The sequence below is a fragment of the Marmota marmota genome, unplaced genomic scaffold (assembly GCF_001458135.2).
Source record: "Marmota marmota marmota unplaced genomic scaffold, marMar, whole genome shotgun sequence".
NCBI classification, from domain to species: Eukaryota; Metazoa; Chordata; class Mammalia; order Rodentia; family Sciuridae; genus Marmota; species Marmota marmota.
In genome coordinates, this window is record NW_026000240.1 from 28849014 (window position 1) to 28871493 (window position 22480).

General features: G+C 40.7%; 2 protein-coding genes across 15 annotated transcripts in view; one reads left to right on the forward strand and one right to left on the reverse strand.

Annotated features, from left to right (window-relative positions):
- Positions 1-10044, reverse strand: part of Cep63 (centrosomal protein 63) — a 52044-nt gene extending 42000 nt beyond the window's left edge. For 2 of the 11 annotated variants that reach the window (XM_015487026.2, XM_015487021.2), the window contains exons 1-2: positions 9596-9747; positions 1484-1552 (exon numbers count right to left, since the gene is read on the reverse strand). In XM_015487026.2, the coding sequence (XP_015342512.1) occupies positions 1484-1552; positions 9596-9747 (221 nt within the window). Of the gene's footprint in view, positions 1-1483; positions 1553-5812; positions 5832-6674; positions 6713-9407 lie in introns of those variants that run through there. The other 9 variants (XM_048794452.1, XM_048794454.1, XM_015487024.2 and 6 more) reach the window with 8 other exon arrangements.
- On the forward strand, positions 9695-17577 carry Anapc13 (anaphase promoting complex subunit 13). 4 transcript variants are annotated; one of them, XM_015487029.2, is made up of 3 exons: positions 9695-9832; positions 13160-13285; positions 17397-17577. In XM_015487029.2, exons 2-3 carry the CDS (start codon positions 13187-13189, stop codon positions 17520-17522), a joined length of 225 nt encoding a protein of 74 aa, XP_015342515.1. In that variant the 5' UTR covers positions 9695-9832; positions 13160-13186; the 3' UTR covers positions 17523-17577. The 4 variants fall into 4 exon arrangements, with proteins under 4 accessions (XP_015342515.1, XP_048650413.1, XP_048650414.1 ...); XM_048794456.1 differs by lacking the exons at positions 13160-13285; positions 17397-17577 and adding exons at positions 10793-10938; positions 12041-12261 and having other exon boundaries at positions 9704-9832; XM_048794457.1 differs by lacking the exon at positions 9695-9832 and adding an exon at positions 10496-10674.
- The last annotated feature ends 4903 nt before the right edge of the window (positions 17578-22480 follow it).

Below are 22480 nucleotides of genomic sequence, written 5' to 3' on the forward strand. Positions count from 1 at the left end.
ATGTTCAAGTGGTTTTCCTTCTTTCCACGTATAAAAATACAACAGAGGGCTGGGGATGTGGCTCAAGCGGTAGCGCGCTCGCCTGGCATGCGTGCAGCCCGGGTTCGATCCTCAGCACCACATACAAACAAAGATGTTGTGTCCGCCGAAAACTAAAAAATGAATATTAAAATTCTCTAAAAAAAAAAANGGTTTGTGACAGTGTCCTGCTGGAAAGACTTTCCTCTTATGATTAGAACCTGGCATAGAACAATGAGGGAGAGTATCAACAGCAATTGGGATAAGTTTTTTTTTTTTTAATCAATAGTGTGTTTATTCCTAAAAAATAAAAGCAGGAGCAAAAAGGATGTGATACGGGGCACGAAGAATGTCACTCAGCAAAACTACCAGAAGAACAGGATTTCTGAGCTTTTGCTTTTAGTGTTCATTTTAGGATGGTTTATTCCATAAAACAGTTTGCCTTCCCCTAATAAGCAACCTAAGGCCTAAATCATTTGGCCAAACAAAAGATTGCTGTTTTAATTTAGGCTGTGAAATGAAACTTCCACAACTATTTTGTGATATTTTTAGGGAAGCTTTCAGGAAGAACCCAGACTAGTCTATCCACATTCTCATCTAACCAAATAAAAAGCTTTTGAAGTAAGCAGGCTATTGTGCAGGAAAGTGATATGAGTTTAAGAGCTATTTCAAGAAATTCATCATTGAGCCAGATTTATTTCAACTATTTCTTCCCACCTTATTATTTAGAAACTTACTGAAACCTACCTTATTATTGTAAACTCATTGATATCCTTCCAAATTTCAAGAAATGACAGACATTGCAGAGGTGAAACAGAGGTAGTAGACATAAATATATTAGATTCAAAGATATTTCCAGGAAAGGTTCACTGAGAGCTCTAACCACTAAGTGTTTGATGCTTTTTTAAAAAGCATATGATCTTAGGGTCCCAAAACCTCTGTACTTCCTACTTTTGCTGGAATGAAAGCAAGAGCCTAGCTTCACATGGCTGAGATGAGACAAACCTCCTAAAGAGATATGAGGCGAATACGACATGGATCAGTGTTAGAGTCTGTAAATAAGTCAAAATAACACCTGGCATTTTGTCAGGGGAATGTTAAAGTTCGTAAACAAGTCTGGATGGTGCCTGGCAAAATGCCAGAGGGAGTGGTTTGAGAAGTAACAAAAACAAGCCATTAAGTGTGGAAATTCCTTATTGGTTGACTGATGTATCTAGTTTATGCTAATTAGATAAGCTGTGTGGAATGTATAAATACTGCTCCTGTCCTGCAATAAACGGCTCCTACTCCTGCTGTATCAACGTACACAAGTTATTCGTCACCCCCCGATTATTTTGCTGCAGCCAAACTGCGGCAGATCAGCTTAGCTTGTGCCAAACACTTTTGCTTTTGTACCCAAGACACAGTACAGCTTAGTATGCTTTCTAAACTGTAGTGAGAAGCTCAAGGTCAAAAGCAAACTTACCCACCATGTCCCCGATTTTGTATTCCTTCCAACAAAGCCTCCATCGCTAAATCCCCTTTGTTCTGGCAACTGGAAAGGCAAAAAAAAAAAAAAAAAAGAAAGTGATGAGAAAATTCATCATTTTAAGTTCTAACATTCCAACTTCAACTTAAGAATGTGAATTGACAGCATGATGAGAAAATTCAGTACCTTTTAAAATGACTGTAGAAGCAAAGAACACCACGCTTTTATTTTTTAGGAATAAACACACTATTGATTAAAAAAAAAAAAACTTATCCCAATTGCTGTTGATACTCTCCCTCATTGTTCTATGCCAGGTTCTAATCATAAGAGGAAAGTCTTTCCAGCAGGACACTGTCACAAACCACCTTATAAAATAAGTGGGGTCATATGCATCAGAGGAAAAGTATAGTTTTTCTTTAAAAAAAAATCACTAAAAAGGTGAAACACACTGAGGTGAAACTCCCAGTCCACCTTTGAGAGCCTTACTCTGGAGAAGACAGGCCCAGAGCACCTCCCCTGAAAACAACCTCAGGGGCTCTCCTTCCTTTGCATTTCTTCTTGGCCTTATGAGTTTTTTCCCACAAGAGTTACAAATTATAGAAAAGCTGAAAATAAATGTTTTGCATGTCCTTTTTCCTTGCTAGACCATCCGTTAAGGGCAGAAAACTAGTTTTATTATGCAGCTCAAGTCCAGGGTAGCATTTCCACATAGTATATGCTGGTATAAGGCTGATCTCCTTTCCCTTTTCCTACCTACCTCATGCAAACTAGAGGCCTTAGCTGGAGGACTACAGAAAAGGGAAGGGAGGCAGAAGAGATTGCTGTAAAAAGGGAAATCATAACATGAAAAAGATAGGTGAAGCCACATGGTGGTACACACCTGTAATCCCAGCAGCTCAGGAGGCTGAGGCAGAAGGATTGTGAGTTCAAAGCAAGCCTCAGCAATTCAGCAAGCCACTAAGCAATTCAGTGAGACCCTGCCTCTAAATAAAGTACAAAATAGGGCTGGGGATGTGGCTCAGTGGTCGAGTGCCCCTGAGTTCAATGGCTGGTACCAAAAAAAAAAAAGGAAAAAAGAAAGAGATAGTTAAGAGCAAAAAAGGAAGGATCCTTAAATTCAGAAGTGCTAATGTGCTGTACCTTTCTCATCTCTTATCACAAATCTTTAGAAGGGTCAAAGTCAAATCACTTTTTACTCCTTAGAAGCTATTTTCTTTCCTTAAGCCTTCAAAACCTCGACCCTAAATTATAGCCATTAGACAATGACCAAATGCTGTGATATGGAAGTTCTGCCCTTTGTCCTAATGCCTCACCTAAAAATTATACTGCTTCAAGAAGTAGATTCCTTTATTCAACAAATAATTCAGTGTTATACCAAGTACTCTATATATAGTAATTAAAGACAAGGACCTTCCCAAGGAATTAATAGTTCAGTATGGGACCAAAAAAAAGTAACCAAAAATGTTCCCCACTATGATATATGTAGTAGCAGAAGGATGCACCAGTGTACCAGAGACACAGAAGGGATGAGAAAATTGGAAAATATAACCACTGTACCTTATTTGCATCTATTTCTAAAGGTACTAACAAAGGAAATTAACTATTCATACACAAATATGACATGGGAGTTTTTTTCTTCTAGTTGGTTTATTAAACATTTCACCAACATTACACACACACACACACACACACACACACAAAAAAAAAAACTCAAAGAGAAAGTTCCCATGTTCTATTCTACTTTCAAACTATGGTAAGAGTCAACTTACAGTGCAACTCAGATGCCCCCTTGGTCTATTCTAAGAGAACTAGGAGGCATTACAGAGTTCTGCAACTAGCTTTGTGAAATGAGAATTCAGTTTTTACATCAGTGAAATGAAAGGCATGAACAATAATCTTCAAGGTTTCTTCCAGCTGCATCATGGAGAATCTAAAAGCCAATTAAATGTTCACTGTAAGGAGCATGCTTCTAACAACCACGCATGGATATTTAGTAAATATATAGGAAAAGTGTTATTCCTAAGGGAGGTGCTACTACAGCTATTAAACTATTGCTACTAAAATTATACTTTCTCAAGTCATGTTAAACAGTAATATATTTAGCAATATAATTATACATTAATATGTTTTATGGATAACATTATTACTTAATAATAATAGATGCTTAAAGTAACTGAATGCTCACATCCTAGCAGCCTTCTACACTTTGTCTAATTCAATCCTCACATTACTCAGATAGATACTATTACTTTGAGGAAACTGAGGCTTGGAGGGTTAGATAACCTGAGCATGATAAAACTGCGAATTCTAGTCCTGGACAATAGACTCTCATGTCTCAACTCATGTACAATCTTTTTTATTTTACAATATTCCAGATTTTAGAATACATCAACATATCTTCTTTTACTTTAATGGTGTCTTCTTGGCGAAAAATCAAATTAAACTTAGGCATGATGTCACCTCATGATCACCAGGTGGCAGCAGTACAATCAAGTAACAGTACACATAAGGAAAACCGCCACTGCAGAAATGAAAATAAATGGCCTAAGAAATGGACAAAGACATCCCTGTTTTAAAGAAAGGAGACAGGGAACCAACAACATCCTCTGAAGAAAATAAACTTGCTAATGTGTGATGTGTCTCCTTGTCAATACCTTCAACATCTACTTGAGACACCATCAAACATGACTGGTTCTCATCCTTAGGGTCAGGTAAACAGCAAGGACTCAGATTTTCTGCAGACCTTTATGATCTAAGTTTCCATAGCTGATTTCCTAACCAATCTAACCTCATTAAACTCTACACACTGATTTCTTCTTTGCCTATGCCATGTGATATAGAATTATGTAAAACTATATATTCTGTGTTCATAATACTAAATACAAATTTAAGTAAAAACTGTTTCCTAATCTGCTACTCCTTGCTAGTAGCCTGAAATGCTGATGTAGTAAAATAGAAACTGTGTTGCACTACAACTGATACAACTATACTTATGCCTGCTGTTAGAACAGGATACAAACAAGCAGAATTTATTAATTTGAACTTGCCTTTGGAATGAAGGCTATTATAAATCAGTAAAATCTGGAATTGAATGTTTTTAAGGAAATACAGATTTTTTTTTTTTTAAATCAAGTTTAGGCAGGAGGAAAAACACTTTAAATCTTAGAGAAATAAGATATAAATAGGATGTCTGATAATAAGCAGATCTTTGAAACTCATTAACATACTGGAATTTAGGAACCAGAAAGCACTTCAGGCCTCTAATTTAACCTCTTCATTTTACAAATCAGAAAAAAACATCCAGAGTATGCCTAAAATCAAATTACTTACAAAAATGGAACACAGGAAGAAAAAGCTATGGCTAGAATTATGAGTATACAAAGAGAAAGGACATAGCCTAGCTTAAAGGAGGCTCTATCCTTATCTGCCTTGGTGTCCCTTGAATTACAAAGACCTATGGCTATGTCAGATAGACTATGGCTAATAAACTATAGCTGCTCCAATGAACAATCATTAGTATCTACCATTTCCCAGAAAGGTTCCTACTTAAAATGAAGTGGGAAAAAAATGGTAGCTAAGATGTCAGAGAAATTTCTCACCAAAAAAAAAAAAGAATTAAGTTTTAAAAATAGAAATACATAAAAATAAACTTCTACATGGAAAAAATAAGCAAAGTTAAAAAAGAAATGATAACAGTATTTAAAATTTTTATCACAAAGGATTAATTACCCAATTATATAAATAGCTTATAAAAATGTATGGAAAAAATTTATACCACTAACATGAAATTATAACGTGGTTACCTATAAATTTACAGAAAAATGGGCAAGAGATATGAAGAAATAGTACATAAAAATGGCCTTAAATATATAAATATATAAGTGAAATATAAATTAAAACTTTATTAACTTATTTTTCTTCAGATTGAATTAACCGAAAATTACAAGTTTGACTATATACATTAATAAGGAAAACAGGTACTTGCATATATTGTAGGGAGGAAAGCAAATTGCATAATTACTACAGGGCAGATTTTGGCAATATTAACTGATATATATTTACCCTATGATCCAACAATACTGCCTCTAGAAATATATCCCAAAGATACACTGGCAAAATCCAAATTAACATGCAGAGAAGGATATCCATGCACTACTATTTGTAATAGGAAATACACATGCTTATCAAGAGAGACCAAATGAATATCCATCCCATTAATAAAATATTATGAAAGTGAAAAAAGGGATAATACTTCTATGAAGTGAGCTACAATGCTATTAGGTAGGAAAAGCAAGACACAAAACAGTGTAAATAAATAAATAGTACCTTGTAACTAAGGAAGGATAAATTGTGTGCACACGCGTGTGTGTGTGTGCACACGCACATTTTGCTCTTATGTACATTTTTTTTTTTAATGGAAGGATAGTAAAAATGAGACCTATAAAGAGAGAAAGTGGTTGAGGTAGAAAAACTAGGATGAAAACTGAACTTCTCTGCATAAACTTTGTTTTAGGTACTTGTTTTATAGGAACCGCTATGCTGATATTTTACACATAATAAAACAAAAATTAAAAAGTAGTATTGAAAAACTAAATCAACTAGATAATCAAGTTGACAGTTAAACCACATAATGAATAACTTCATATGCCTTTAAAGTACAATAATTTTACTACATATATATCCCTAGTGGCATATACATTAAGGATAAAAAGGAACTGCAAAGAAATTCTAAGTACTATTAGGAATCATTATTAATAATAAAAATGGTATCATTCATTTTAAATCATTATATATAGGATAAGGAAAAAAAGTGATTATACTAATGGCATTAGGCATCAAGATTCTCAACAAAAGAGGAAAAAAAATTACAAAATGTTTTAAGAATCCACAAATTAAAGTTAAGTTGAAAATTATGTGAACTCCATATATTTCTCCTTTTTAAAAAAATATATTTCCTATTTCAGTGCTTTCAGGAAGCCAGAGATTTATGAGACAGAAACACATTTTACCAAAAAGCAAATCATAAAAACTACTGGTCATACCAAAAGGAATAGGAGCCAACTTAAAAGTGCTCCCATTAGTCAATAAGGAAACAATGTGAGTATTAAAAAAAACAATATGCTGAAATAAAATATATTATTTTATTAGTCTATAAGTTCATGATAATAATTTAAGAAGGCATGGTTACCTTTGGAGGTTGCTAGGCCACCAACTCATTACTGTAGTCTGAAAATAGATGGAAAAAAATTAAGAATTTTTTCTGGCCTTTCCTAAACAAACTACATTTCAGGCAAATTGCTAATGAGGGCAAGTTCTTCATAAAAGATTCCCAGCTAATAGATTTTGAGGGAATGACAGAATTAGAAGATGACCACTTTGCCACTCCTAATACAATAATGGATTCAGGGAATCTAAATCAATGAAAGAATTTTCCAATTAAGTGACAGCCTCTTGGATAATTTCATGGTGGATAGATTTGGCTTGCAATACCAGAACCCACTACACAGCTCAAATCTTAACATCACAAGAGGAGAAAACTCAGACATTATTGTGCCTCCCTGATAATGCAAAAGATAGTAATTTTCATAATATGAAATGTTCCTACACTGCCCCCATCAAAAAAAAAAAAAAAAAATCAAAGTTGGATCTAATCAAGATTCTAATTACAGTGGTTCAACAGAACTTTCTGAAATCATAGAATTATTTTATATCTGCACAGTCCAAACAGTAAACCACTAGACAAACTAACAAATGTGAGTAATGTAATTAGAAAGCCAAATTTCTGTTTCATTTTATTAAACTTAAATAGTTACAACTAGCTGATGGCTACAACATTGAACAGTGCAATTCTAGATCTAACCACTGGCAGAGAGGACACAAAGGGAATAGTTACATATTAAAAAATATTATGTGGTACAATCAGTTAAATTTTAAATGGTAAGGGGGAAAAAGGGAGCTGAAGAAACTGCTGCAGATTGAAAGATTTAAAGGGTGTTTTTGTTTTGTTCTATAACTAGGGACTGAACCCGGGGTGCTTAACTACTGAGCCACATCCCCAGCCCTTTATTTTTTGAGACAGGGTCTCCCTTAGTTGCTTAGGGCCTCCCTAAATTGCTGAAGCTGGCTTTGACCTTGCAATCCCCCCCTGCCTCAGAGGCCTCCCAAACTGCTGGAATTACAGGCCTGTGCCACCATGCCCAGGTAAAGGTTGTATCAACCCTAACACAGCAGATGGATTTTGTTTAGAACAAGCTAATGTAAAAGCACTTTCAGGCCACTTGAGAAAATCTGTCCCGTGACTGGATATTGACAGAATGTTCACTAATTTGTATAATGATAGTACTATGGTGATTTTAAAAAATTGAAAAAAAAAAATTCAAACCTAGCTGGAAGCAGGAGAAACTTGGCTATGATAGAATGGACCACAGATGTTGTCCTCACCTGCCACAACATGCATGAGGACAGGAATGACAACTAAGCAAAGGTCTTTTCAATAGGAAGAAAATGACATCAGTACAATTTTTACAAGCAATTTTTAAAACTTGAATCTACATATCTTGTGAAGGACACTGTGACTGAATGTTTATAACTATCTAACCCACTTAAGTTTCACAGTCTCTTTTATCAAACTGATTACTGATAATGAGAGTCAAAAGGCAAGGAGTTCAGGATAAAAATCAGTCTAAAGATGGTACTTCATTCCAAATAAGGAAATATACGCTTTATTGTGTCATTAAGCTACAGCTTAAATATAAATGTAAATATCTGAAGGCAATGTGAAGTGATGATCCTTGGTCTCCTCTTCATATAAAAATAAAACAAAAGTATATAAGCAACTGTATACATACAGGGCATCTAACTATAAATATAGGGCATCGTATACTGCTCTATTAAAGACATAAAATGTGGTGCCTTATGGGAGTTCACAACCCATTTGAAATCAAATGTATGAAAATATGATATGTCAAGAGCTTTGTAATGTTTTGAACAACCAATTTAAAAAAAAAAAAATGTGGTCCCTTGCAGTGATTCCAGCGAATTCAGGAGGCTAAGGCAGGAGGATCCCAGGTTGGATGCCAGCCGGGGCAACTTAACAAGACCCTGTCTCAAAACAAAGCAAACAACCACCACCAAAAAAAAAAGTGGAGGGCTGGATATGTAGTTCTGTGGGAAAGCACTCCTGGTATCAACCCTGGCGGGGGGGTTGGTAGGTTGTCGGTAGAAGTAATCAGACAAGGCTCAGGAAAATCTGTAAATAAGTGTATTGTAATGCAAGCTGGGGCTGTGGCTCAGTGGTAAAGCGCCTGCTTCACACATGTGAAGAAGCACTGAGTTCAATCCTCAGAACCACATAAAAAAAATAAAGGAAATGTGTTCATCTACAACTAAATATATATATTTTTTTTAAATAAGTGTACTATAATGCAACTATAAAAGAAAGCTAGACTATCAGACTCATCTTTACTCCCCTGATGCTGTAAGGGATGTAAGAAAAACTAGATTCTGAGCCTATATTAACTGTCCTCAAGCATCTTCATGATTCACGGTTTATCAAGAAACTGCCCTTTAAACCTTACCATTTTTTCCCATCCCTCATTTTGTATGCAAGGAGGTATCAAAGCTCTTCAATTCTGCCATATTTCCGCATCTTCTGTACTAATTATTTACGCTTAAGCCACTCCATTCTTTTTTTAAAAAATTATTAACTTTAAAGCCCCATCAGAAAGGAGCCAATATCACTTGCGGTAAATGGAAAAAGTCCCCAGAGAGCCAGAGATCTAGCTAGACGCTGCCTGCAGCCTAGGCAATGGGGTTGCAGCAGGCCCCGACCCTTTAGGGGCTGGCTCTGATGGGGACGAGGGGGCCTAGAAGCAGCTCTCCCACCCCGCACCCTGTGCTGGCCCTCCCGCCGGCCCAGCACCTGGCGGGACCGAGCGGCGCACCGCGCGGGGCCAGGCCCGTCTAGATNGTAGGGAGGTCGGCGGCACCACGGCGCCCAGCGTGGCCGTCGCCTACGGACCAGGAGTCGCCCGCCCCTCGCTGGCCCTCGGTGCACACAAGCGGTTACAGGGCCTCAGGAAGCTCGCCCCCGAGCCTTCCCGCCGTTACCTCGGGCCGGAGGCGCGCACGTGCGTCGCCGCCAACCTTACGTCCAGCCTTGGCGTCGGTACGTTCGTTCCGCCCACTGCCTCCTCACTTGTAATTGAAAAAATGTCTTCTTCCTGACTTCCCCTCCGCGCCAGCAATGGGTTCACCCACATCCGGGGATCTAAGAGAAGAGCTCGTGGATCACGTGGTCAGAGGGCGTGGTCTGGAAGTGGAGGGTGCTGCCGCGGCCCGCCTACGGTAAGGGATTGTCGCGTCCCCAGCCTGTTACTTGGAGAAGCAGGAACGCCTTCGTTCCTTAGCTTCGGACTTTTCCTCAGTCCCAGTGGACGAGGCCGAGGCCCTCATTCACCCTTTGAGCCATTTTCCTTGCTGCACGCTGTGTCGGGTGGAAAGAGACTTCCAGTGGCGATGCTAGCCTCCCCCTTTTTGCTTCCACATTTGGTATATCCAGTCCCCGGACCGGAAGGGGTGGTGGCGGTGGTGGGCGGCTTTACGCGCTCATACGGACGGTGGTAACCTGCGAAGGTCAATTCTAGAAACGGAAAGGCTTTGCATGTTTGGGTCGTAGAAATACATGTTTACAATCATGTAAAACACAGAGCAGGACAAAGTGAGCCCCTGTTCCTGGGAACGCTCCCATTGCATGTTTGGAAAGACGTCTGAACAGTGTGACTATTTCCCCAATTGGTACCATGCATTGCGCCCAGGGATCTGTGGGACCAGTGGAGAACTAGGTTCTGGCACCCCGCTCACCCTGAGGTTTGGAGAACGCCCCCTGAAGAAGGCAACCTCGGAAATGATTTCTACACTGATGTTAGCCGGAAACACGGGGCGGAGGGTATTATGGCAGACGTTGAAACTCACATGTGTAATAAAAGTTTGTTCAGAAAACTGGGAATGGCAAGTGCTTGGGACAGCTGCCGTGAGCCGGGCATTGCCTGTTTATTGCTTCCTGCTTTTCCAGCCGGTTAAAGGCAAAAGCATTTTGGTGTCTGACCCTGGAAATGGGCCTAACCCCCAAAGAGCTTATGCCTGCGTTGAATTTGGAAGAGATGGAAGGGCGGAGCGCGGGGGTAGGGGTAAGTGCAGAAGCTGGAAATAGTGACAAGGTTGGAGGTGTTATGAAGAGGAACAGGTGAAAAGGGATTGAGGCCAAATTGTGGGAATATCTGTTAGGGAATCATCTGTTTGAAACAGACATAACAATCAAGAGGTGAAACTACTTGGCCACGGAGCTGACTTCTTTAATGGATCCCATTGGAACAAGACTTCTTTAATGGATCCCATTCAGGACAGAAACCCTGCTGAAGCTGGAGCGATTGGAGAACACATTTTAAATAAAGGTGATATTTAAATAAAGGTGATATTCCTGCTGGACCAGGAAGGATCAGCAGAGGAAAGTGTGAAGGGGATCCCGGGGTACAAAGCAGAAAGGACATAGGAGTAGATTAGGTAATGGGAGAGCTTTCATAGAACAGAGACTCCAAAAGGATAACTAAGCTGACAGGTAGAGACTGTTTGTAAATTTCCTACACAAAGGATCCCTCAGCTACTATTGAAATAGTCACTGGGTAGTAGTGGGTTAACCCATTAAATGCCATAATCCCAGATATAGGATACCTATAAAAATTTAAATTGCACCAAAAAAATACAACACTTTGGCTGACTTTTGAAATAATACGTCTTTAGAGTTCTGTTCTTTTGATAAAGTAATAGGTGAATGATTAGAGCATTAGAAAATAAATATGGAATATATAGGAGATTTGTATACATATAAATATACAAGCTCTAGATTATGATTTCCAACCCATTTTAATGCACCTGTGCCAGTTTTGTTGAAATACTTGTGGAATTGAAAACTTGGGACTCTGGGTTAATTCTGAGAAGTATTAAGATCTCATTTGGTTCACTGGTGGCAGAAGTAGAGGGTATCTTTTGCTTGAATTTTACCTGAATCCTTATCTTGAGAGTAAAAACCCTTCCCCACCCTAACTTGGGTATAGTTATTACCAGGCATTAGAACCATCTTACAATTGTACTATTGGAGAGAAGTACAGATATGTGTGACATAGTTGAATTCTACTCACAAAGAGTAGGGCTGGGGGTGGGGCTCAGTGATAGAGCACTTGCCTAGCATGCACAAGGCACTGGGTTCAATCCTCAGCACCACATAAATGTAAAATAAAGATATTGTGTCCACCTAAAACTAAAATTAAAAAAATAAATATTTTTTTAAAAAGATTGTTTTTCACATGAGTTCATAGTCTCAGAAACTAAGAGTACCTGAGGGTGCTGTTGGTGCAAAGGGTTTCCAGGATCTCAAGATTGACACTTTGTAGCTGGGAGCACAGTAGGGTGATGGCTTTGATAGGGAGGCAGGGCCCAGACTTAGAAATAGGGAACCTAGAAATACTACCCAACCCCCCCCCTCCCCCGGCCTATTAGGTCACAACTGTTCCAGAGAAAAAAAATGAAGAATCAGCCATGGTCAAGGAGCATCTTGACCCCTCCATCCAGGAATCAAAGGGAGTGCAGCATTAAGAGTCAGTTGGGCCAGGCACAGTTGCGGATGTGCACATCTATAATCCCAGCAACTCAGGAAAGCGGAAGCAGAGGATCACAAGTTTGAGTCCAGCCTGAGAACTTAGTGAAGCCCTAAGCAACTCGGTGAGACCCCTGTATAAAAATTAAAAGGGCTGGGGTTATGGGCTGAAATTGTGGCTCAGTGGTAGAGCACTTACCTGGCATGTGTGAAGCCTGGGTTTGATCCTCAGCACCACATATAAATAAATGAAACAAAAGATCCATTGACAACTAAAAAAAAAGGAGCTAGGGTTATAACTCAGTGGTAAAGCACGACTGGGTTAAATCCCCAGTACCAAAAAAAAAAAAAAAGAATCAGATAAGGAATGCTAAAGGGAAGCAGAAACTGGAGCATCATGGGGTTTGACCACTGTTATTCACCAGGAACTCAGCCTAGGTGCACTTTTCTTTTCAAACTCACCTACCCTCATTGTTCTTATGAGGAATTTTGTCAGGCCTCTGGCTGGTCACTTTGCTGAGCCCAGCTCAGTGTTAACTGTTAACTCATGTTTATTTAGCCTCTGTGCTCAAGAATGCCAGGGTTTGAGCCAAGGCTGGTAGGGACTTGTGTAAAAACAGTGCAGGAAGAGCTAGAGCTGCTGAGAGGAGTGGCAGGCAGGAATCAGGGACTCGTCAAAGGCATCACGAACAGGGAAAGATGAATGTGAAAGTTAAAGAAAAGCTATATTTGGGTGCATTGTATGTAAGGGCTTTCTCTAGAGATGTGTTGGCCTCCTGCCAGACTCTGGGACACTGGGCTATGTCCGCCCTATATTCACCATAAAACAATTGTCAGCTAAGGTGGGGAAAGAACCGTGATCTTATAAATAAGTTGTCACCTGATCCATACAAAATGAGCATTTCTTGGGGTGATGCCGTGCCCAGAAACAGGTCCGGGCTAAAAAGCCTGACGAATTCTAGTACTGAATTATACCAGCGCCTCAGTCTTCATGTTGAAGAAATAATCTCTTTGGTTTATAGATCTGACAAAATCAAAGCTACGGGAAAATGGACAGTGAGGTCCAGAGAGATGGAAGGATCTTGGATTTGATTGACGATGCTTGGCGAGAAGACAAGCTGCCTTATGAAGATGTTGCAATACCACTGGTAGGTTGTGATGTGCGCTGAGCATGATGGGTTAAAGTTAGCTGGCAAAACTTAGCGACAGTGAGATATTAAAATTAACTAGTAGGACAGAGAAAATCAGCATTCTCTCAACTCTCAAAGCCTCTGGAGAGTATCTAGCCCAACTCATTGTAGTTATTATTGTTTGGGAAAAAATGGGGATTGAACCCAAAGGGATTTTACCACTGGGTCACATCCCCAGCCCCTTTTTTTAAAAATTTTATTTCAAAACAGGGTCTTGCAAAATTGCTTAGGGTCTCATTAAATTTCTAAGGCTAGCCTTGGACTTGCAATCCCTCCTGTCTCAGCCTCCTGAGTCGCTGGGATTGCAGGCATGCATCACCACACCGTAGCCCAACTCTTTATTTGAGGAGAAATGTGGTTCAGAGAGCTGACATGCCCTGCTCTGTTAGGGGTCATACCAAAACAGGAATCCAGATTTTTCTGGACCATCCTTTGTCCACCACACCAAAGCCAGATGTGAACTAAGCTAAGAGTTTAGGGTCTGAGGCAGGAATAGGAGCCGCAGCACGGTGCTCCTTCCTTCCCTGCCTTGGGCTTGTCAGTCGGCTGACATTTTGAGAAACTCATGTTCTTGGAACACATACCTACCCTAGGTTCCCTGGAAAATATTCAGGTGATACTTGGCTTTTCTTCTTTTTCTTCATTTGCATTTAGGCCAATAAGTTCCTAGAATACTGTCCTTTCCTGATCTCTGGAAAATTCCCCTGAAAGGAACTTCTTACAACATCTTCATTTTGCAGGAAAGAGTAGAATCAGAGAAGGGAACTTGTCCAGAATCTGGCAGCTGATAAGTTGGACTTCATACCTTGGTCTGTAAAGCTCCAAATCCTGGCCTGTAAATTTTGTTCGTTCATTCATTCAACAAGCATTTCTTTGTGCCTACTCTGTGCCCTAAGACTCTGAATGTAGGATATAGTTCATACCCCTGGGAGGGCTAGAGAGGCAGCAGGTAAATAGTGTAATAAGTGTTCTAAGTAGGCACATGACTAGCCGTGTAGCATAGAGAAGGCTGATTGCCTGGCAGGCAGCAGAAAGATGTCAAAGGGGCTGTCATGATTAAGCTGGATCATTAGGAAAGAACAGAATTTTACTGAGAGTGGGCAAAGGCCCTGCAGCAGAGGGGAGAGAAGTGTGCAGGCCCAGAGTCTTGAAAGACTCCGTGCTAGACGTGCAGGGTGCGTGGAGACTACACTTGTCATGTAAGTAGGCAGAAAAGCTGGACATCAATTTTGACAGATTATCTCTTGCCACACTGAAGTCTTCCACTGTGGAGACCTAGGAATGAATGGTCTTCATTCCATGCCATGCTCAGATTTGAGTTTCAGAACATCAGTACAGCGCATTGTTAGAGATGGCCCCATACAAAGAAGAGGACAGGCAAGACCAATTAGGAAGCTACTGCAGTGACATAAATAAGGGAGGCAGGCTGGAGCAGAGTGGAGAAAATGGCAGAGCCAGGTGCAACGGAGCACACCTGTAATCCTAGCTGTTTTGGGAGACTGAGGCAGAAAGATTGCCCATTGAAGCAATTTAGTGAGACCCTATCTCAGAATAAAATATTTTAAAAGGCTGGCCCCCGGATTTAGTCCCTGGTATACCATGAAAATATTGGAGACTTCTCAAATTTTGGAATTGTTAATGACAAGATTTGGGGACCATCTTATGTGAAAGGGATGAAGGAAAGGGAAATTTCCCTGCCATCTCGCAGGTGACAGCCTGCACTGTTGCTAATTGATATGTTTCCCCTTGTCCTGTGATTCTAAAGCAGTGTGTATAGTTGGCTTTTGCTACGTAACATATCACCCCAAAATTTAGTGACTTAAAACAACTATTTATCTCATGGCTTTAAAACTCATTTGGGCTGATCTTCTGGCTGCACCAGCTCAGCTCATCAATGCTAGGCTTCCTTATGCTGCACGGTCAGCCAGTAGACTGACAGCCAGTAGACTGAATAATCTAGGACAGTCTTACACATCCAGCAGTTAGCAGGATGTCCCTGGATGATGGGCACCTGGGCCTTGGTCTCTCATGATTCAGCCCAGATACCTCAGACTCAGGTTCCAAGAGCAGCATCAGAGGGAACTGCAGAGCCTTATAGAGCTTAGGCCAAGAACTTACCCACAGGCTCCACAGCTGCATTCTGCTGACCAAAGCAAGTCACATGGCCAGTCCAAGTACCGGATTAGGGAAATAAACACCACCTTTTGATAGGAGTAGTTGCAAAATAGCTCCAGCCATTTTTCCAGTGTACCATCATGGATGGCTGTTTTTACGATACTTTCTGTTTTCTAGGCAATTGTGCAATTTTATGTGTTGGTGTTCATTACCAGAGACAATAGTCACCAAAGGAGACACAAGCGTATCAGATGGGATGAAATTAAGCAGAATTAACTGCCTCTGACTTAAGTACTTCAAGGACCAAGGACCTTTTTATTCTTTGTCAGCTATTAGTTAGTAGGGCCAAATATTCTTAATCTAGTCTCTTAATCTTACGTACTTTCCAATCTGTGCAAGTATGTTTGAATCTCAGTCTTATATTTGTAGAGCAAGATGGATGTGATTCCAAAACACTTGTATACATTATAAGTAAATATTTAATAAATATCAAATGTAATCTTAATGGAGGAAAAACATATGCATTACAAATTGGAATTCAGCAAGAAATTGTTAAGTGTGAATAGTACATGATAGTTTGCTGACCCTAAAACAGCGTAAATTCAGGTAATTACAAAGAAATATGTTTCCAGGTGCAGTGGTACATGGCCTGTAATCCCAAAAACTTGGGAAGCTGAGGCAAGAGGATCAACAGTTCAAAATAGCCTCAGAAACTTGGCGAAACTATGACTTAAAGAAATTAAAAGAACTGGGGATGTGGCTCAGTGGTTAAATGCCCATGGTACCAAAGAGGGGAAAAGAAAAAGAAATACATTGTTATCAGTGACCTCTATAAATTTAACTATAAAGTCTAAGGAAGTAATTCTAGATTTTTCTCTAAACCTACCCCACCATGGCTCACTGTTGTCTTTCTGTGTTTTATGTTGCCCAACTTCACCACTAGGGGGAGATCTCTGTGAGGCATTTTTTGTTATTTTTTCTTTTGTTTTTGCAATGAGAGAGATTGAACTCAGGGCACTCTACCAGTGAGCCACATCCCCAGCACTTTTAATTTTTTATTTGAAACAGGGTCTCCCTGAGTTGCTCAGGCTGGTTCTCAAACTTACTATCCTCCTGCCTCAGCCTCCTGAGTCACTGGGGACTGAACCAAGGCCTCCTGTTACATTTTCAGTGTCCCTCATCACTGCCTCTGCCATCATTTTAACATAAGATGTTCAGAACAGCATAGTTTGGGGATAATTTCCTATATTTACAGAATATGCCAGCAAATCCAGTATCAGTATTCTTTGTGTGTGTGTGTGTGTGTGTGTGTGTGTGGTGCTGGGGATTGAACTCAGGGCCTTGTGCATGCAAGGCAAGCACTTTACCAACTGAGCTATATCCCCAGCCCAATCCAGTGTTCTTTTAAAACATACTCCTCCCAAAAAAGATTAGTGTTCCTCTTTCAGTGGTCCTTTCCACTCATAATACAAGCGAAGGCTCTGGAGCACCGGAGGCCCTGAACAGTGCTGAGCACTTGATCTAAATTATCTCATTTAACTTACCCAAGTCCTAGGACATTATGGTGACCTTTTCCTCCCATTTTCCAGAAAGGAAGCAAAGGCCCTGAAGGTTTGAATACCTTGCCCAGGTAACCCAGCAAATGGTAGCATCCTGGCTTAGGTCCTGGTTGACTTCTAGAAGCTTCTGCCCTCACCCCTTGCCACACTGCCTCCTGCACAAATGCCAGAGTCCCGGTGCCTGCTGTTCCCTCCATTGTTCCCATGGACTGGGCCACGTTTGAGCAGTGCTTCCGATGTTTTCCTCCAATCTATTTATTTTGGCTCTTTCCTTAGAATATACCTAGCAATTGTGCCACACATTCCTAGGAACTCATAGGTTTTAATTCTAAGTACTCTTGAGTTTTAAGATATTAATGCAGAGTATTGTTCTGAATGTCACTGTACCTTTTCAGAATGAACTTCCTGAACCTGAACAAGACAACGGTGGCACCACAGAATCCGTGAAAGAACAAGAAATGAAGTGGACAGACCTGGCCTTGCAGTACCTCCATGAGAATGTGCCCCCTGTTGGAAACTGACTCTTGGCTCCTGTCTCATGGATGGATTTTCAAAAATATAGAGAGATAAAATGTTTTCTTTTAGTCTCTTTATTCAGATCTTTGAGTAATAAATCAACAAAGTGTATACCCTCTTAATGTGAGGCAGCAAAGAGCAATGTGAAAATATTCAGAATGGGGGCTGTGGCTGTGGCTCAGAGGTAGCGCACTTGCCTGGCATGTGTGAGGCACTGGGTTCGATTCTCAGCACCACATATTAATAAATAAGTAAAATAAAGATCTATCAACAATTAAAAAGAAAAAGAAAAAAAGAAAATATTCAGAATGGGAAACAGATTTCTCAGGAATGCAGAATATTTGGCTCTTTAAACCTTAAATTCTTCATTCACTCACTTGTGTTTGAGCATGACTGGTTAAACATTTGCTTTTAACTCCAGTTTTGCTTTACTATCAAAGTTTAATACTTTGAAACTACTTACATATGTACTGTGACTTAAGTGGTTGAAAATATGAGAGGGAAAGGCAAAGAAACAGGAAGCCAGACATAGGATCCATGCCTTCTCGTAGTTCCCCACCTTGAGAAGCCTTCTGAGCTTTGGGCCTGTGGGCGCATATGCTCCACAGAGGCCGTGCTATTTACTCATTACTGAGATTCCTGGGATTTTCCATGCCATTTTCAAACTATAAATAAATTTACAGATTAAAAAGTTATCTGATCATTACCTCTGCTCTCCTATAGCTGCCTTTGGTACAACTGGAAACCATCTGGCTAGATAGGCCACTAGTTTTATCCAATAGTGGCATTTCTTATTTTCTCAAAGCCCTTTCATATATAACCAAAACACCACAAAGTCAGTATTTAGCCATATATTTTTATAAAGAAGATATAATTTGCAAAACACATTGATATATGTTTGTCTCCTGGGATTAGCTCATCTTGTCCTTTTTGTTTACCCAATTTCATTTCATTTTTTTGTGTGTCCTTGTGTGTGTGTGTGTGTGTGTGTGTGTGTGTGTGTGGTGCTAGGGATTGAACCCCGGGGCCTCATCATGCATGCTAGACAAGCCCTCTGTCACTGACCTACATCCTGAGCCCCGCTTTACCCAGCTTTTAAGAGGAAGAAGAACATCACAATGAGTTGCTTTTAGGATTTCAACCAGAAACATGGTCCTAGCAGCTCTCCACCAACCCACACAGCAGGTTGGTCTGCTCCATTCATAGCCCAACCTAGAAGCCACTTATCTTCAGAAGAAAGACCTCTCAAGACACCAGTTCCCTCAATAACTGAAAAAATGCAACCTCATAGGGAAGGGAAGTATAATAGGGAAGAGATTTTATACCAAGAGAAAACTAAGCTTTTCAAAAAATGAAAGTACACAGAAAGCCACAGTTCTTTCACATTCTCATTAAATGATACCTTTTCTCCAACTTCTCTGTGGTAATAGTTAACATACTAACATCTAGGAATTTGGCGAATTATGAGTCCAGCCAAGCCTTTCCTTGGAACAGATAAACAAAGCTGTCTTGACCGAATCTGAAATGGATTATGAGGCCTGTAAGACAGCGCTTGTTTTTTCTGCTTAAGACCCTGATCTTAAAATTGCCACCCTACCCAGGAATGATTACATAATCCAAGGTGGTAACCTGCAATGTGGCATCAAAAGGGTGGCTCACTGTATCAGGAATTCAGTGACCCAAGCTTGGGCCACTCAGATTCTGTCAACTGGAGCTTTGGAGTCTGTCCATACAGGACTGGCTTGAGGATGATGGACTCACAAGAGGCCCAGCTTGTGGTATAGAGTGGCTTTCTTCAACTGTGCTTACCAAAACACCCAGAGGAAAATGGGTGCAGAGGGAGGTCAAAGGGCTATGTAGGCACCTGGTTCCTGCCAGCTTCCCAGTTAACAGCTTGTTGTATGAATTCAGCTTGACATGACTGAGCCATCCTGAGCATAACCACGGTGATTGCCACTGAATAACCTTAGCTGGTCTTCCCCACACATTCCCCAGCAAACTGTAAATAGATTTAAAAAAAAAAAACAGAGTCCTGTGTGGAGCTTTACAACCAGCGCCTGGCTCCTGGCATGCACCTGACTGATATTATCCTAAGGTAAACCAGGTCTATTCCCTCCAGGACAAAGTCACTTCTGTCCTAACCTGTAAGCATGAGGCCTCTTTCTGATTGGAATTGTAGGAATCCAGCTGGTCTTGCTGTTGCTAGGACCACACTTCTGTCAATAAGTTCCCCAATAAACTACCCTCTGCAACTCTAGATCTAGATTTTCTTCAGTGGGGAGACATAAGTATTAAACCAATAGCCAGACGAATTTGTGATTTCAAATCGTGACATGCTAAGAAAGAGAAATAGAGGATGTGACTTTGTTTGGATTCCTAGAGGTAAAGCCTAAGGTGGGCTTTCTTGTGCAGGTGAAGTTGTGCTCTCTGGAGGACCATGTGAAGAATGCAGGATGGAGGTGGGAAAAATGCTGAGCAAAGAAGTGGTTTCAGCTCAAGGTTTTCCCCACATTGAGGAAACAAGCCAAGTGCACTCATCATATGAATGCTCAGCCATTCGCTCCACCCTTCCTGCCATCCCCAGGAAACAGCATAACTCTTTGTCCTCTCTAGAGGACATAGAGCAAGGTGTCTTCTGGCAGCCAACACAATAGCTGGGGAATGGGTACCAACAGTGCCCACTGCTGAGTGTATGGAGTGTATGACCAGGGGAACCTGATTTATATTTATATTGATTTATAATCAAGGGGAGACCTGATGATAGGTAGCTTTGCACATAAATTTAATATACTAATTTAGTTTCTGAATTTTTTCCTCTCTCCAAAGAAGTGGTCAAGTCCTTTATGCTTCCTATGCAGAGCAGGAAGCAGAGATGTTCGAACACACCCCCACATCTTGTTTGGGAAGCAGGGGAGAGTAGGAGGGAAGGGGGTCTGAAGCCAGGAGTAGCACCAGGTGTGCCCCCTTGCTGGTTGGGGTAGATAGGAGTCAGAGGTGAGCTGTGGGAACATGAGGTTAAGGGGGTAACTCTGTAAACCGGGCCCACTATACTGACCACCACATGCTTTCATTAAAAAAGCAATTTAGCAAGAGCCCTGCCTGGCTTAACTCTATAGAAAATATTACATTCCTCAGCAAGCAACCTGTTATCTACAGAAGAAATGCAGGCCTAAGATGCCTGTAAGAACAACACAAGTTACCCCGGGGGATGTAGGGAGATTTTTGTGATCCTTACACAGACCAGATTCCAGAACTCAGAGAGATAAGGATAATTCTCCGTAACCATAAAATCTGTAAGAACAAGTTCCAAATAGAACTGGTCAGTGTGGGTTAAAATGACCTACAGTTGTTCTGTACAGCGGTGGGGCGGGGGGGGGGGCTCAAAAAGTTTGATGTCACTCAAAAGTCAAGAGGTGAACTTGGGAGGGACTCTCTGGAAACTTCTCTGGAGCCCCAATAAAACTGGAGGGCACAAGGAACATGCCATCCTTCTCTCTGAAAGACACACTCTTTCCCTTGACAATGTCTCCTAAATCCTCAGTGTAGCAAAGTAGCACCAAATAGATTTATTTGCTTTGAAGAAAATAGAAAAATTATATATATATATATATATATATTAATACTGGGGATTGAACTCAGGGCACTTGACCACTGAGCTACATCCCCAACCCTACTTTGTATTCTATTTAGAGACAGGGTCTCACTGAGTTGCTTAGCACCTCACCTTTACTGAGGCTGGCTTTGAATTCATGATTCTCCTGTCTCAGCCTCCAGAGCAGCTGGGATTATAGGCACACGCCACGAGCCCAGCTGAAAAATGTGATATTCTTTGCACCCTTCTAGTGTGCGTAACAGATGAGTAAGGGTAGACAGGAGAAGTGTCAGGATGTGAGAATTGATTACACAGAAAGAAAAGTCCCATGAAGTCCAGAAGTGGGACTGGCATCACAAGAAAGGTGACTGAGGAGACAAGGATCTTGTTAAAACTTTTCCTTAGTCATCAAAAGAGTTTAACCCGTGATGGGTGAATGGCCCAATCAAATTTTTTAAAAAGTATAAGTCACTCTAGCTGGACATGGTAACACATGCCTATGATCTCAGCTGTTCTGGAGGCCAAAACAGGATGATTTTAAGATTGAGGCCAGTCTTGGTAACTTTTTTAGACACTGTCTCAAAATAAAAATTTTTTAAAAGGGTTGGGGATGCAGCTCAGGGGCAGAGTGCTTGCCTAGCATGTGCAAGGACCTGGTTTAAGTTCCCAGTACACAGGAAATACACACACACACATACATGTATATACACATTTCTATATGTGTGTATCGCTCTGGAAGATGGATTTGGGCAGGAAACAAAGAGCTTTGCATTGGTTTAAGTGGGAGATGATGATAGCTTGGACCAGCTAGATGGAGGTGGATATAGAAGGACTTGAGTTGTCCCTTAGTGGTAGACATGACCATTTTGCATTGCAAGGTGTTTCATGAAGCCAGAACCCTGGGGCATGGCTGTATAGCTCTGAAGAGACTCATATGCTCCTCATGACCCAGGGCTGGATTTGCTGAGCTGAACATAGGACAACAGATACAACCCGTGTTCTCCAGACTGATTCTGAGTCCAGGAGCTGCCCATTTTTTGAAGCCCAACTTAGACCCACACATAGCACAGGTGCCATGATTAATCTGGCACCTCTAAGTGCTGAGGATCTCTAAGCCCTTGAATTCACTTGTGAGGTGGATATCATTGTCCTTCTGGATCAGGAGATGTGACTTAAATGGCTTGTTCAAGTTAAAGGACTTATTTATTTCAAGTCACTCAAACCACAAATGCATTCCAATGTAGGCTGTTGGATCTCAAAATCTGTGCTCTCTCCCAGTACCATGTCACCTCCTCTAGCAAGACTCTGTGGATACCTCTTTCTGAAATGGGAAGAAAATCCTATCAGAACACTCAGAATTTCCAAATATTT